We start from the raw sequence: 16,942 nt of genomic DNA, 5'->3' as shown, positions 1-16,942 counted from the left end.
CTCTCTGGGTGGAGTTGGACTACAACTCCCATCATCCCTCTTCCCCTCTCAGAGCTAGCCAATGGAAGTTGGAGTCAAGCAGCATTACTTGGAGTCAAGCAGCAATCCTGGGGACAGAATGAAAGCACAACATTACTTTTCAAAGGGGTGGCCAATTTTGGTCCGCAGCAAAATAAGGGAGACTTTAAATAAGGCATCCTAATGATGAAGGTAGCAGCCCTAACCCCAGTTACCTGGGAGTAAGCACCATTACATTCAACAGGACTTACTTCTGAGTAGGCATGGTTAGGCTTGAGCTGTGACAACTGTATTATGGCATAAGGTTCAATACCATCAGATGCATGAATAATAATAATCCTAAATTAGAAGACATAATCATGTTTTGGGGTGGGAATAGAGAAGAGTGAAGCCAGAGGATAATGAAATACATAAAGGACTGGGATAATTACGTAAAAGGAAAAATGTTGCAGTGAACCTTAACAAGGGAATCCCAACAGCAAAAGGTTGCATCCAACTCTGTTTCACTAAGAGTAAACCCATTGAAATGACTGAACCTAGTCATGTCCATAAATTATTATGCAGATGATTAATGTTTGGATTCCACCTGGAGAGACTTGTGGCACATTATTTATTCACTGACTTATTTATTATGGCACAAACGTTTGTGGAGTCAAGCCCACTTTGTCAAATACTAGGCAGTGTGGATGATAACGCAAACATCCTGGCACTGGCCAGCTGATTATCTAACATAAGAGATAAACTCGCAATCTCAAATCAAGCCACATGTGGTTAATTTAATTTCCTGATGGTTTGGAACTTAGCAGCTTCACACACTGCAGTTTTCCTTGGAAGATCCACTGTTAAAGTCTGCAGCAGACTGCCCAGTGAGGCTGAAAAGCTTTCTGAGCATTGCCAAATCTGACATGTGCCCATTTATTCTGCTAGACCAACAAAGAATGGCAAAGGGCATTGCTGGCAGATGATGGCATGAGGGACGGACAGACCCATTCAAGTCTGTTCTGCTCATGTTCTACACAGCGATAGGACTAAGTGCATCTCATTTCTACCAGCCTTTAAAAGCCATGGGCAACACCAGATCCACACAATACATTTGCAGCATTATGATATCACTTTAAACAGTCATAGCTCCCCCTCCCCAAAGAATCCTAGGAACTTAAAGCTGCTGAGAGTTGTAATGAGACCTCTCTTCCCCTCACAGAGCTACAGTTTTCCAGAGTGGTTTATCAATCTCTCTTCCCAGAGAACCCTGGGAATTGTAGCTAAGTGAGGGGAACAGATGTCTCTCAAGAACCCTCGGTCTTAAACTACAGTTCACAGGATTTTCGGGGAGAAGCCATGACTGTTTAAAGAGGTGTAATAGTGCAAATGGGACACGGGTAGCACTGTGGTCTAAACCACAGAGCCTAGGGCTTGCCGATCAGGAGGTCGGCGGTTCAAATCCCCATGACGGGGTGAGCTTCCGTTGCTTGGTCCCAGCTTCTGCCAACCTAGCAGTTCAAAAGCATGTCAAAGTGCAAGTAGATAAATAGGTACTGCTCTGGGAGGAAGTTAAATGGCGTTTCTGTGCGCTGCTCTGGTTTTGCCAGAAGCGGCTTAGTTATGCTGCCACATGACCCGGAAGCTTTCTGTGGACAAACACTGGCTCCCTTGGCCTATAGAGTGAGATGAGCACGCAACCCCAGAGTCGTCCACGACTGGACCTAACGGTCAGGGGTACATTTACCTTTACCTTTAATAATGCAAATGGGGCTTATGTTATTATTATTTTTAGAGTCTACAAAGTAGTTTCAGGACTGCATCTTTTCCTCTGCTCCTTTCTTTCCCTAAAAGAGATTTCTGTTCTTTCAGATTTTTTTTTTAATGGTCCATTAGTCATTCACAGCCCTGAGCAACTAATGGACAGGGCTGCTTGCTATTGTACAATTTGATGGCAATTTAACTAGTCCCCCTGGGAGCAATGGATGGTGTCCCATCGCTCTCGAGAACTATATGAGTGGGGGTGGGGGGGACATGTGTATGACAGTAGAAGAGAAAGTGGTTCCCAGAGAAGGACTGCTGGAAGACACAGCGCATGAGCACCATGCGCAATTAAACTTGGGTCACAGGTTCTTTGAACCTAAAGCGATCGTAGTTCCTGAAGGTTTCTTGTTAAGCAGACTATTTGTTTCTCTAGCAGCTCATTAATGAAACCAGAGCTAAACAGCGACTTCTCTGGAAAATGCTTGTGTACCTCTTTAGGATTCAATGTCAGGTTGAGCGATTCAGCGCTGCGTCTCTGAACGTGCTTTCCCACCCACTCCAAATCAAGTGTCCAAAACGGATTGTGTAAATATAATCTAGTTCCTAGGAAAGACAAACAACCACATCAATAGCACTCTTCCTAATAAAGTTTATGTGTTTTGAAGTAGCTGGATCCATATTATTCTGCTCTATATTGTTTTTAATATCCTTTATTAATTTCTACTGTCTATTAGGTAGGGAAAGACTCCTTTAGACAGAGCTGGACTGATCTGGCAATTTCAGCTCCCTCAAGTTGTTATTTTCCTAGTCTTAAAGTTGTTGGGATACTACCTGGCAGTATCCCAACAAAAGTCACTTCTACACCTTTCCACATCAGCTTGGGAATTTGTTTTCTTAAAGTCCTCATGAGAACAAAATTGGGTGAAGGCAACATAAAACTGAATGAAACCAGAAGTCATATTTGAAAGAGAAACCACAGAGATTTATTCATCTGCATGTGAAGACACATAGCTAATTTACATTCTGGTGAGTTGAATTCTTCCACCCATGCCTTCCACCCATGCTGCAATTGGACAGTCTACTTTTTTTAAAAAAAAATCACCACCTATATATTCACCAGTCCTTATACGTTTAAATGAAAACATTGTAAACACAGCTGCAAATCTTCTCCAGCAGGTACACAGAGAAGTGCCTTGGCAACATGACCGGCACTAGCCAATAGGTGCTGTCCACAGCTGGGTTTTGCTACAAATATGCAGAGCTATAAATCTCTCATCCACACTGACTTCAGCCCTGGAAATGAATAGGTATGCTTATCTGGAATGCCGAGGAGGTCCTTCCAAACTGGCCTGATTCTTTTATAAAAACAATATCTGCCTCTGCCCTTAGAAGTACCCCTTGATGTCAGATCCTAGGACCTGATGTTGCAGTTCTGTAGCCTGACCTACCACAGATCTTCTTGAATGCTTTTTGCAACAATCTATGCACCCTGTGGAAGAGAAACAAAGACAATATATGGTCAGGGGAGCAAGTACCCATATGTGCTTTAGAACTGAGCCAAAAGCACCAAGAAAAAAATGCTTTCTGCAAACTACCGTATTTTTCGCTCTATAGGACGCACTGGACAATAAGACACACCTAGTTTGGGGGGAGGAAACAAGAAGAAAAAAATTCTGAACCCCAGAAGCCAGAACAGCAAGAGAGATCTGGCTTTTGGGATAGCCTCTTGCTGTTCTGGCTTCGAGGACAGCCTGTGAAGCCTCCGCAGGGCAGCGGGGTGCCTTCACCCGCTGCCCTGCGGAGGCTTTGCGCAGCCACCCCCAAGCTAGAACAGAGAGACGGAGCGCTGCGCAGCACTCCATCTCCCTGTTCTGGCTTTGGGCTTAGCCACGCAGCCTGCATTCGCTCCATAAGATGCACACACATTTTCCCTTACTTTTTAGAAGGGAAAAAGTGTGTCCTATAGAGCAAAAAATACAGTATGTGGGCATTGCTGAAAGCCATCTCCCCTCCTTGCCAATTTCCCTCCATGCATGTGCTGTGAAAGGTTTGCTAGTTAATTGTGACCCCCCTCACTTCTCAGTTGCCTTCACTTGCCCTAGTGACGTCCTCAAGTCTAGCTATGTATTTGTGACCTCATTCCAGAGGTGCCAGGTTGCTGAGGTGACTGAGGAGGCCCGTCGAGCGTTGAACATGCATGACGTTATGTGTGTTGCATGTATGTGACATCATGCACGTAACATATGTCATGATGTTGTATCCTCCAGAGGAGGAGCTAGGAGCTGAAGCTGCGATGCTGAATGTGTGTCACATGTAACAGCACATGTGTGTGTTGCATTCTGGGTCCCCTCAACATTGAGAGGGCCTGGCCCCATTTCAACAAATATGAAGGGCACTGGACACCCCAGCCCCCTAGAGGTGTTGAACCTGCCTCATTCTGTTTAATGTGTGTGATCCCTGATGGAGCAGGATTGCCCACCAGAACTGTTCAGGAAGGTAGAAGGAATCACAGCTGGAGATAATCGTGTCAATGCAGTATACTAAGGGAAATAAAGAAGAAAACCCAACAAGGAGAGCAGTCATGCTGTCAAAGGAAAGCCAGATCACCAGATAGACCTAAGCTGAGTGCATGCTGGGAGATCTGGTGCAAGAAAGGAGAGAGGGTTGTCACGTACCTGGTGCAAGAAAGGCGATGGTGATGCCAAAGATTACCCCAATCTTCAGCAGGTTCAGAACTTCAATCACTAAGGGAGGAGAAGAGAACCGAGTCTGTGGTTCTGGAAGGAGGAGAGTATGATTGGTTAGAGTAGAAACTATTCGTGTGTTCTGGATGTAGGATTTGCCTCTGAATAATGGAAAGCAACAAAGGTCCGTATAGTTGAAGCTATGGTTTTCCCAGTAGTGATGTATGGAAGTGAGAGCTGGACCATAAAGAAGGCCGATCGCCGAAGAATTGATGCTTTTGAATTATGGTGCTGGAGGAGACTCTTGAGAGTCCCATGGACTGCAAGAAGATCAAACCTATCCATTCTGAAGGAAATCAACCCTGAGTGTTCGCTGGAAGGACAGATTCTGAAGCTGAGGCTCCAATACTCTGGCCACATCATGAGAAGAGAGGACTCCCTGGAAAAGACCCTGAAGTTGGGAAAGATTGAGGGCACAAGGAGAAGGGGGCGACAGAGGACGAGATGGTTGGACAGTGTTCTCGAAGCTACGAACATGAGTTTGACCAAACTGCGGGAGGCAGTGGAAGACAGGAGTGCCTGGTGTGCTCTGGTCCATGGGGTCACGAAGAATCGGACACGACTAAATGACTAAACAACAACAAACAATGGAAAGCAATTTGGAGTTGCAACTTTAAATGCCCCTTTCCCCAAGAGAAGGCAAATTAATGATAAAGTGATGCATCACAGGGAGAAGCAGTTACCAAATAATGGTACAATGAAAATCCCTGTAATAGTCCATAACAGAGTTAGGGAACATCTCGAGGGCCACATTGCCTCACAGGCAACATTCCCAGGGCCACATGCTAGTGTTGGGCAGAGCCAGGGGGCAAACATCAGTGGAGTAAAAGGTGGGACATTTTCTTTTATGCCATGTTTACACACATACCAGCACACACCACCCAGGCCAGCGAACAGCATTATGCCAGCTCAAGCCTGGCAAAATCACTTCAGGCAATTCACAAGGCAGGACTAGTGAAAAGGAGTGTGCCCTGAGTTCCAGATAGGGCTGAAGGGCTGAATTTGGCCCTTGAGTTTGAGGCTGCCAACTCATCCTTGACGATAAAGTCGAGGATTCTGATTCTTGGCACTTTTATGCTAGTTTTAACTTCTGGACAAGTGAGTTTGCCAGATGAGCTGGCACATGTGTCATTATTCCTCCTGTTTTCATTGCCGCATATATTCTTTCTTTTAAACATTTTATTTATTAATTTGATCTTTGAAAAGTGCTGTGGTGATGGATTTTAAGGCTATTTCACCAAATACAGTTTGCTAATAAAAACAGTTTTCAGAACTGGAACTGTTAAAAAAACCAACTTTTTTGTGGAGAACATGAGTTAGAGCTTTTGCAAGCTTATTTTAATCAGGGGTAACCGGGGCTTTTCTTCAGTCACAGCTCACAGGAGCTCAGCTGTGGTACCTCTCAGGTGGGTGCCATTGCCATGCTAAGAGAACGAGGGAGAAGTTCATGGTGAGCCCTGGAGCCTCTTTTTCTAGAAAATTAACACTGGGTGTAACTCAGGGCCAGATTTAGGTTTGATGAGACCCTAAGCTACTGAAGGTAATGGGGCCCTTTATATGCCCAGCTGTCCTTTGTCCACAACAAATTGTTGCTGTTTTTAGTGTTGAATATATGCTATATGGTAATTTATGGACCTAATAGGTATCTAAAGACATTTGCACATAACAGTCCATGCAGAATGTAGGCACCCTATATATAGAAATGAGCAAACCAGTGATATTTTAGGGAGCAGGCTAGCAGGTGGGGCCCATTACTTACATCATAGGCGCCTACACAACACAAAACACTGTTGCTGTATGTAGGTTTTATTTTATTTGTTTTTTATCTTATATTTTGGAAATGTACACCCAGGTTTATTTCCTTGAATTTTTTGGGGGGCCCCCAAGAGAGTGGGGCCCTAAGCTATGGCTTGTTTAGCTTACACGTAAATCTGGCACTGGTGTAACTGCTTGAGAAGAACCACAGTCCCTAACATCCTGTTTTCCAAGAGAAGTGAGCTCCGAACCTTCCGTACATCCTCAAACGACCACAAGGGGACAGAAGTGCTCTGAGGAATTCCGTCTGCTCCTTACCCACTCACCATAAGAGTACTGAACGCTTATCGGCTCGGACACCGATGGGTGCTCCACGCTGCAAGTGTAGCTCGCCCTCTGGTCAGGATCAGGCAAACCTAAGAAGCTAGAAGCCTGGGAGAAGCCGGTGGGATCTGTACAATCCTGCTGGGAGGAATTCAGCTGGAGTCCAGAATGATACCACGTGAGCCGCACCGGAGCAGGGTAGAAACCTCCCGTTCTGCAAACGAGGGTCCATTTGGATTCAGGCTCAGTCTGGAGTTGCAGGAAAACGATCGGCTGGGTGGGGCGAGCTGCGGGAGGCAAAGAGAGAAGGAAGGCAGTTGCCAGCAGCACAAGAACACTCTCAGCTCCAGCAGTTTCTAGCAACAAGTACTGTATTCAGAAGCAGCTTGGAGAGTGGATGACTTTTCCTCTCCGTGCCCAGGAACAATGAGATACAAAAAGAGGATTTTTGGAACGGAGCGTGAACCCTAGCAAAGGGCATTCCGTGGCATCAAGGCTGGAAGAGAGAACTTTAAGAGGGCAATGACCACTGTTAAAACAGCTTCACTGGCTGCCCATCTACCATTGAGCCAGGCTGAAGTTATTAATTTGCAGAGCTCTGCCTGCACAAATTAGGTCCAGGGTACCTAAGGGATCTCCTGAACTTTTATAGCCTAGCTCAGTCCCTGAGATCATCAGCAGAGCATCGCTGGTTGATCTCCTTGTTGGCGAGGCTCACTTGATAATAACAAGAAATAGACCCAGTTCCTGTGTACAGTGTGATACTTTGCTGACAGGGATTCAGCAGGCGCCTTTTGTGCCAAGTTTTTAACATCTGCTGAAAACTTCTCTATTCTGCCAGGCCTATGCAGGCAACTAAGAATACATCCTTCTACAAAGGTTAATTGAGGTGTGGTTTTAACTTTTTAATATGTTTTTACTGTGTGTTTTTATGCATTTTTGTTGTAAATAACAGTATATTTTTATTTTTAATAATAATAATAATAATAATAATAATAATAATAATAATAATAATAATTTATTATTTATACCCCGCCCATCTGGCTGGGTTTCCTCAGCCACTCTGGGCGGCTCCCAACAGAATACTAAAAATACAATAAAACATCAAACATTAAAAACTTCCCTAAACAGGGCTGCCTTCGGATGTCTTCTAAAAGTCAGAAAGTTGTTTATTTCATTGATAAATAAATAGTCATATATGTGTATATAATTAAGACAGGAATTGTTTCAAGAGCATCCGGAGGATTCCCCCCCCCCCCAGGGGAGAGAGGCAAATTAAAACAGTGAACAGAGTGGAGAGGGCTGGTTTCTCACAAAAAAGTGAGAAGAATTGTGTCTGCACATTTGACTTCATATCTCAGGTTCTGCAAATGCTAAACACCTTCTCTTTCTTTCTGTCTGTCTCTCTCATGCTCTCTCCCCCCCCCATGAAATATGGAAAATTGGGGATGATGTTTCAACAGGAAGGGGGGACTGCTTCCGTACCCCCATGGAAGGCCATGTATTCTTTATGAGTGTTATTTAGCTTGGCAAGCACAATCGTGTGCTGTGAGACCCTCAAGCAGGGGATGTTGCTGTAGTCCATTTCCCACCAGTCCCCAAGCCAACATGCGCAACAGCCAGGGGTTATGGAAGTTGTAGTTCAACAACATCCAGAGGTTGCAGCATTGGCTATTCCTGCCATCCTGACACCCTGACCAAAGAACCTTGGTTGAAGTATAGACATGCAGAGGGACACAGAGATTCTTGCATTGCAGGGGGGTTCATCCCTTACTATTCTATGATTCTATGAGCATTTTCTGAAGGAGAAAGGCTCAATGCCCAACAATGCCCTACCTGTCGCTGGCCTATCTTACCATAAACATGGAGCTTGACCCCATTGCCACACATCTCCTCTTCACCCAACACCATCACTTGGCAAGTGTAGCTCCCAGCATCCTCCAAGGAGACATTGGTGATGACCAGCAGTCCCTCTCCTGGGCTGAGGAAGGTGTCTGGATAAGACAGGCTGAAGCGGGGTCCTGGGACCACCACAGATTCTGCCGTCCTTGGGCCTTTCAACCAGGACATGCCCCCCTTGGCTGAAGTGGGCTTCCCAGTCTGGATGGAGAAGGCACATTTCAGGGTGACGTTGTCTCCCACGATGGCAGTGACCTCTGCTGGAAACTGGACCACCGAGGAATGGACGCCGAAGGCTGAAAGGAGGCAATGGAAAGGGTAAAAGAGTATTGGGAAACGATCTGTAATGAATTGAAAAAAATGTTTAAAAGTACTTCCCCGCCACAAAAAACAAACAAACCTCAGAGTCCTTTCTGTTGGGGATAATTCAGACTGAAATTCCCAGGTGTCAAAAAAGGTTGTTTTGTTTGCTACTATTGTGGCTCGTGTTTTGTTAGACCAAAACTGGAAAACGAGCGAGGTCCCAACAAAAGAAGAATGGCAACTTAAGTTGACAGAATATGCACAACTCGCAGACTTAACATATAGAATAAGAGAACAAGAAGAACATACTTTAGAGAAGATTGGAAAATGTTTATTTAATATATGAGAAATAACTGTGTACAGCTGAAAACGCTGGCAGCATTAAGATAAATTCAACAGTGTAAACAAGTTTTGATGGATGTAATAATGGAATACTGAATGGCATAGTTTTTGTAAAATATGTAGGGATTTATGATATGTAAAATGAACCATGGAAAGAGAAGAAGGGAAGTCACTGATATCTTAAGGATGTAAAATGTGTCTTTAAAATTGTAAAACAGAAAATTCAATAAAAATTATATATATAAAAAGAAAGAAAGGAAGCAATGGAAACTACAGTAAATGATAACATATATACACACATGTCTGCAGAACTGGAGAACCATATTCATAGGAAACAAGAACATTCTGGCTAAAAGGTTGCAAGTGGGGAAGCCTGTGGAACTCATCTTGCAAATGCAAAATCTGGATTGAAATTCATTTGCTAGTATGTAATTCCTAAGCTATTGTCGTCAACAGAAGAATAAAAATGTGTTTTGAGGAATCTCAAGTTTTGTTCATTTTGCAATAAATCTGCTAGACATAGGTTCCTTCTCGGAGCAAGCGACTGAATTCAAAAGACTTGGGCTCCTTCCATGCCCAATACTAAGTTTATAGCTTCTCTAGACGCAGGTGGCGCTGTGGGTTAAAAGCCTCAGCGCCTAGGGCTTGCCGATCGAAAGGTCGGCGGTTCGAATCCCTGCGGCGGGGTGCGCTCCCGCTGCTCGGTCCCAGCACCTGCCAACCTAGCAGTTCGAAAGCACCTCCGGGTGCAAGTAGATAAATAGGGACCGCTTACCAGCGGGAAGGTAAACGGCGTTTCCGTGTGCGGCTCTGGCTCGCCAGAGCAGCGATGTCACGCTGGCCACGTGACCCGAAAGTGTCTCAGGACAGTGCTGGCCCCTGGCCTCTTAAGTGAGATGGGCGCACAACCCCAGAGTCTGTCAAGACTGGCCCGTACGGGCAGGGGTACCTTTACCTTTTTATTTGGGGATATCCCACATCAAAGCAGGCATAGGATTTCCCCATCATCCCTCAGACTCACCTGTGGGAAGGCTTGAGATGCAGAGCAGGAGATAAACCTGTTTCAGCTTCATTGTTTTGTGGCTGCTCAGCTTTGCAGATCAGAAAAGACAGGGGTTCCCCCCTCAGAGAAGCAAAGAGATACTGAAGAATCACATGATACAAAGCTCAACAGTTCCTTTTCAGGTCAAGGCTGTGAAGCAAAATAAGCTTCTCATTCTTGGACCGTCTGTGCTGTTCTCTTAAGGTTGAGAACCCCTGTGGGATTCTTATAAAAAAGGCTGGCCCACCAGAAGAAGCTCATCCCATAACTTGTTCTATACAAACCAACTTCAGAAACCATCCTTGGAAATAGGGGTTGAAGGATCTATGAATTTTGATTCTCTCAGTTTCTCATTTTCCTCCCAATTAAAATTCAGTTCTCTACAGTTTGCAGCAATTTTTAAAATATATATTTAATCATTGTGAAATTTCAATTCTTCCTAAGGTCATATTCCCCCCCCCCCCAGTTCTCCAGTTAGCAGCAATTTGCAAATAAGGAAAATATTTGTGGAATTGATTAGCATTTTAGCGAGGCTTTCTCCCAATAAACACATTTTATGTGGAAATTTGACCAATGTACACATTTTCTGCAAGCCATTTCCCCTAATATAATGCATTTGTGGAGGCTATTTTCACTATTTACATTTTTATTTAAAATGTTCAGATTTAAGACACTAAAACCTGGTGGGCAGGGGTGACTCATCTTGCTTTGCCACCTGAGGTGAAACAGGAAAGTGTCACCATCGTCAAAGCTTCGCTTATTGGAGTTGTACTACAACTTCCAGGTTCCAGTGAGATCTCATGAGATTTCACAGTGCTCTCATGATATCTCACAAGAACCCAGAAGCTGCCACCACCACCGGTTCTCCTTGTTTCCCCAGTGGCAAAGAAAGCATCCATGGTGGCCACTCATTAGATTCTGCTGCCTGAGGCAGCTACCTCTGTCCACCTCATGGATGTGCCGTCCCTGCTCTATGATCACACTCTATGATTTCTAAAAGCTATAAGATGAAGCCATATTTGTGGCTAGGGACAGGGTGGGATCCTCTTTTAGTTCCATTTAGTGCTGCATATCAGGTATTTTTTCTACTATACCACAAAGGGTGGGCTTCTTTTCTACAGACCCCTCCATACAGAAATTTGCCCTTCAGTGCACAACTCTTTCCTTTATAGTCCCTCCATCGTTCTCCGCATCTTATCCTGGATCCAAAGTCCTCAGAATTCTCAGCACAGAATGTTATCTTGGGTGGTGTTGGAAGTCCAAACAGACCATATCTCTGTGTCCTCTGGAGCCTCCTCCCTTGAAAAATTCTAACTGGGCGGGGATGCTAAATATCTGGCCAAAAATGAGCCATGCCTAAAATAAGACAATAGGCCACTGCTGCTCCTTATCGATTCTTACGTATCTGCTGGTTATCGGGAGCTTGAAAACAAATTTATATTTTCTCCCATACACATCAGTTGCCCCACAGAGCACACCATTTTCAGAGCAGGACTGGCTTCACATTTGCAAGAAAATAAGAAGAACGTAGTGGATCAAGCCAATGGCCCGTGTAGCCCAGCATCCTGTTCTCACAGTGGCCAACCAGAAGCTCTAACAACAACAACAACAACAACAACAACAACAACAACAACAACAACATATTATTTATACCCCGCCCATCTGTCTGAGTTTCCCCAGCCACACTGGGCAGCTCCAAATACAGCATTAAATATTAAAAACTTCCCTAAACAGGGCTGCCTTCAGATGTCTTTTAAAGATAGGATAGCTGCTTATTTCCTTCACATCTGAAGGGAGGGCGTTCTACAGTGCGGGGGCCACTACCAAGAAGGCCCTCTGTCTGGTTCCCTGTAACTTCACTTCCTGCAATGAGGGAACTGCCAGAAGGCCCTCGGCGCTGGATCTCAGTGCCCGGGCTGAACGATGGGGGTGAAGATGTAATAAGTGTTGGAAATGTAAAGAAAAAGAAGGAACGTTTTATCATATGTGGTGGGAATGTAAGAAAGTGAAGAGTTTCTGGGAAGCGATATATAATGAATTGAAAAAGATGTTAAAATATACTTTTGTAAAGAAACCAGAAGCTTTTCTTTTTAGCTTTTCTTTACAGGAAAAGAAATAAGAAGAAAGGATTGTAAACCTTTTCAGTATGCAGTTACAGCAGCAATAATTTTATTGGCCCAGAAATGGAAACAAGAGGAAATACCGACGATACAAGAATGGAGAATGAAACTGACAGACTTTGTGGAACTGGACAAACTAACTGGGAAAATCAGATATATGCGAAACCAAAAGTTCATCGAAGACTGGGGAAAGTTTGTAGAATATCTGAAAAATGTATGTGATGTGCAAACAACGCTAGTGGGGTTTCAAGAAGCACTGTAAAAGTTAAGATGTATTGTCAAAAAGAAATAGAAAGGGGAGGGAAGACAAATGGCAATACAATGAAGGAAATGCGTATTGAAGAATAATTATGGATGATTGCCAGAGAAGCTGAAGGAAGTCCAAAAATAATTAATTTGTTAAAATTTGGATAAAATTGTATAATTTTGTTGGAAAATTAATAAAAATTTATTTGAAAAAAAGGTATACAGGAGAATCTCAGCACAAGAGCCCCCCCCCCTTCTGCAGTTTCCAGCAACTGGTATTCAGAAACATTACTGCCTTCAACCATGGAGGCAGAGTGCAACCATTGTGGCTAGTAGCAAGTGGTAGCCATCTCCTCCAGGAATTTGCCACCCAGGTTGGTGGCCTATCACTGCCTCCTGAAGAGGGTGAGCTTTATAGAAGCTACATGGAGAACTTCTTTGATTTATGTGTCTTCAATCATCCAACATTTCACTTCATTGGGTATCCATGGGTTCTAGCGTTAGGCAAGAGGGTGAAAGGGCCCGTGCCTCAGTGAGGTGCCTGCTGCTGACCTCGGGGACCCTGTGGCGCTGTTTCTGCCCCTCTGGCTATAGCCATCAGCTTGCTCCCCAGCCAACAATAGGGGTGGGTGATTAGAAAGTACAGGAGCTGCCATTGCTGGCTCCCTACATGGGGAAGGCTGTTGCTCAGTGGTGGGGCATCTGCTTTGCGTACAGAAGGTCCCCAGTTGAATCCCCAGTCTCTCCAGGTAGGCTTCCTTTCTGATGCCCCGGAGAGTCATTGCCAGCACATATAAACAATACAGATCTCGATGAACCAAGGGTCAGAATCCATACAAGGCAGATTCCTATGTCACAACAACTCCATTGGCTATAGGTCAATCACTGGGCATCATCCCAAGGGTTGATTATGGTCTATTATGCCCTAGAAGGCTTGGGTTCCAGCTATCTGAAGGACTGTATTTTTCTATATGAGCCTGCTCAGGCTTGGAGATCTTCTAGGGGAGGCCTTTCTCCCTGCTCCCCCACCTTCACAGGCACGATTGGTGAGGACACTAGAGAGGACCTTCTTGGAACTCCCTTTCATGGGAGGCTAGGCTGGCCCCCTCTCTGCTTGCCTTTCATCAGCAGGCAAAGATACGCAGGGCAGTTCTAGCCCAAGGGAATCTACTGAGAAACACATTGCAGAGGATAAGGCAAAAATGGGTGGTCCAGGAACTAGTCTCCTGGGACCTGCTGCTGATGAATATTTTCTGCTTTTTAATTATTATTTTTACTGGTGGCATCTCCTGCTTCTTCCATGGATTTTTTGCTTTGGTCATGTTCCAGGGATAGGGGGACAAAAGCCACGTGGAACTGGATCAAATCATCTTCCAGCCAGTTGTCATAGAGGAAGCACCCTGATGATCCACAGCAACAATATTTGCTTAATTGTCTCTCCTGATCACTTGCCATTTCTTTCTTGCTTACAGCTATCCTTCCGAATTCGACGGGATTAGAATCACAATTGCCCAACCGAGCAAATGAGCCTATTCTTAACCACAGGTTTAACTTGGTTCCCTCCAGGGATGTTTGTCTTGAGCTACAATGATTGTATTTTCATGGATTAACCATTTAGCTAAATGAAGTTACACCTGCGTGGAAGCAGGGACCCATATACCTCCCGGCCTTTGGCATTTCATAGAATTGTTCTTTCAAATTTATTTTTTCAGAAGCAATAGCTGAAATAACCCATTTTCTTTTCCTGGAAGACAATTACACAACTATGGTTTGATCAGTCACCCTCTTGCTGTCAACAGACCACTGAGTTTCCATTCTGCAGAACCAGTGAAAGACATGTCTCCTGCTTGAGACAATCGTGCCTCCCTCTCTTCCACCCACCTAGGTAAAGGTAAAGGTAAAGGTACCCCTGCCCGTACGGGCCAGTCTTGACAGACTCTGGGGTTGTGCGCCCATCTCACTTAAGAGGCCAGGGGCCAGCGCTGTCCGGAGACACTTCCGGGTCACGTGGCCAGCGTGACATCGCTGCTCTGGCGAGCCAGAGCCGCACACGGAAACGCCGTTTACCTTCCCGCTGGTAAGCGGTCCCTATTTATCTACTTGCACCCGGAGGTGCTTTCGAACTGCTAGGTTGGCAGGCGCTGGGACCGAGCAGTGGGAGCGCACCCCGCCGCAGGGATTCGAACCGCCGACCTTTCGATCGGCAAGTCCTAGGCGCTGAGGCTTTAACCCACAGCGCCACCTGCATCCCTCTTCCACCCACCTACCCATCACCAAATCAACTGCTTGCTGATGACAAATGTGACATGGGTGTTCCATGCCTTGCTCTGAAGAAGGATTCTTTCCTCAAACAAGGCATTGTGAGTGAGGTTGCTCAGAGGACCCCTGCAAGTGTGCTACTTAAATATTGCTTAAAGCAGGCATCCCCAACCTTCAGCCCTCCAGATGTTTTGGACTACAATTCCCATCATCCCTGACCACAGGTCATAGAATCATAGAATCATAGAATCATAGAGTTGGATGAGACCACAAGGGCCATCGAGTCCAACCCCCTGCCAAGCAGGAAACACCATCAGAGCACTCCTGACATATGGTTGTCAAGCCTCTGCTTAAAGACCTCCAAAGAAGGAGACTCCACCACACTCCTTGGCAGCAAATTCCACTGTCGAACAGCTCTTACTGTCAGGAAGTTCTTCCTAATGTTTAGGTGGAATCTTTTTTCTTGTAGTTTGGAACCATTGCTCCGTGTCCACTTCTCTGGAGCAGCAGAAAACAACCTTTCTCCCTCCTCTATGTGACATCCTTTTATATATTTGAACATGGCTATCATATCACCCCTTAACCTCCTCTTCTCCAGGTTAAACATGCCCAGCTCCCTTAGCCGTTCCTCATAAGGCATCGTTTCCAGGCCTTTGACCATTTTGGTTGCCCTCCTCTAGACACGTTCCAGTTTTTCAGTGTCCTTCTTGAACTGTGGTGCCCAGAACTGGACACAGTACTCCAGGTGAGGTCTGACCAGGTCCTGTTAGGGATCATGGGAGTTGTAGGCCAAAACATCTGGAGGGCCACAGGTTGGAGATGCCTGGCTTAAAGTAATCCAAAACTATTAAATGAGCAATACTCCCAGCTTAGTGTAGGAAGGATTTCAGCCTGGCAGTTCAGGGAAGCTAATCAAGCAAGGATGGAGACATCTTTCCTTTCCTTTGATGGAGTAGCTTTTGCTCTTCATGCTAGTAACTTAGATAGCAATGCTTCTTTGCAAGGTTGTTCGCACTTCCGATTAAAAGGCACAGGTTGCTTTCTAGCGGACTGAAGATCTTTGGTTAAAGCTCAATGTTGCACCTATGGAGTCAGAAGAAAGCACCACTGAGTTCAATGGAGCTTCCTTCCAGGAAACTATGCAAGGGTTTGCAGTTATGCTGATTCTAAACAACTGGGTATTATACTATATGCTATGTTTTGTGTGCACACACACACATGCACACACAATTCTTATATCTCTGTCTGTTTGCCTATATATAATGGGTCAATACAAGTACCTGCATTTTTTGGTGTGGTTATAGGGGCTGTCAGGATGAGCTCCTATAATTCAGAATTGCAACATCTCTGGAAAGTTGCAGGTTGCACATCATGCACGTGGCTGATTGTCGCCAGCATTTAGTCTTCAGAAGCATGCCCTATTAACCCATTTTGCTCTATGACATGCTATCTAGGGCACACCGTGTGTGTGTGTTTCCATTGGCTAGGGCTGTGACACAGATGCAACAGCCTCAGCATCTATTGATTGTCATGCAGCTCTGTTTGCTGTGTGGCTGCCAGTCCACTGGCGTAACCCAGAACTTTTTCTGGTTAGTGCTAGACCCAGGCCCCAGCCTAAGCCACAGCCACTCTGATGGCCTAGATGTGGTCTGAGATGTAATCACCAGAGAGATCACTGTCTCAAGCTCTCAAGATCTACAGAAATATGCAGTGTAAGGACAACTAGGGAAACCAGATGCAAAGGACAGCAGAACTCCAAAATCCTGCGCAGAGGGTGTTGGTGGAGGGTGGATTTCAACACACATAGCTTCTCACGCAGGTGAAATTAGGATAGGGGAGAAATTTGATTCAATTTGGATTTAAAGGTGAGCCTACCAAATCCACACCTTTTCAAATATGAGAACCAAGACACAGCAATCCTTTGAACTGCACACTTCTCCAAATTTTGCAGTGCAGTTCTCCAGCAAAGTGATGTGGACAAAAAAAAGTGTATATTATGGTAAAGTGTGTGTAAAAATGCATGTATTGGGAGAGAACATGCAAAAAATGCAGTATTTTAGGGAAATTGTTTTGCAAAGTTGTGCATAATGGGAGAAATGCTCAGTAAGGGCTTATCCATGCTTCCTCTTTTCCCTCTGCCTTCCCCC

The 16,942-nt window shown here is 45.0% G+C and overlaps 1 protein-coding gene across 1 annotated transcript; it reads right to left on the bottom strand.

The window, feature by feature from the left end:
- Window positions 1–2,721: 2,721 nt before the first annotated feature.
- Window positions 2,722–10,368, bottom strand: LOC307221616 (tapasin-related protein-like). Its single transcript, XM_079986296.1, has 5 exons — window positions 10,150–10,368; window positions 8,441–8,779; window positions 6,587–6,871; window positions 4,437–4,538; window positions 2,722–3,250 (listed from the first exon to the last, which is right to left on the bottom strand). The coding sequence occupies exons 1-5, from the start codon at window positions 10,199–10,201 to the stop codon at window positions 3,147–3,149; spliced, it is 882 nt and encodes a 293-aa protein (XP_079842422.1). The 5' UTR covers window positions 10,202–10,368; the 3' UTR covers window positions 2,722–3,146.
- Between the last annotated feature and the right edge of the window lie 6,574 nt (window positions 10,369–16,942).

The sequence above is a fragment of the Podarcis cretensis genome, assembly GCF_951804945.1.
Source record: "Podarcis cretensis genome assembly, chromosome: 8".
NCBI lineage: Eukaryota > Metazoa > Chordata > Lepidosauria > Squamata > Lacertidae > Podarcis > Podarcis cretensis.
The sequence above is the reverse complement of the archived record's forward strand: the minus strand, read 5'-3'. Positions and strand labels throughout refer to the sequence as shown.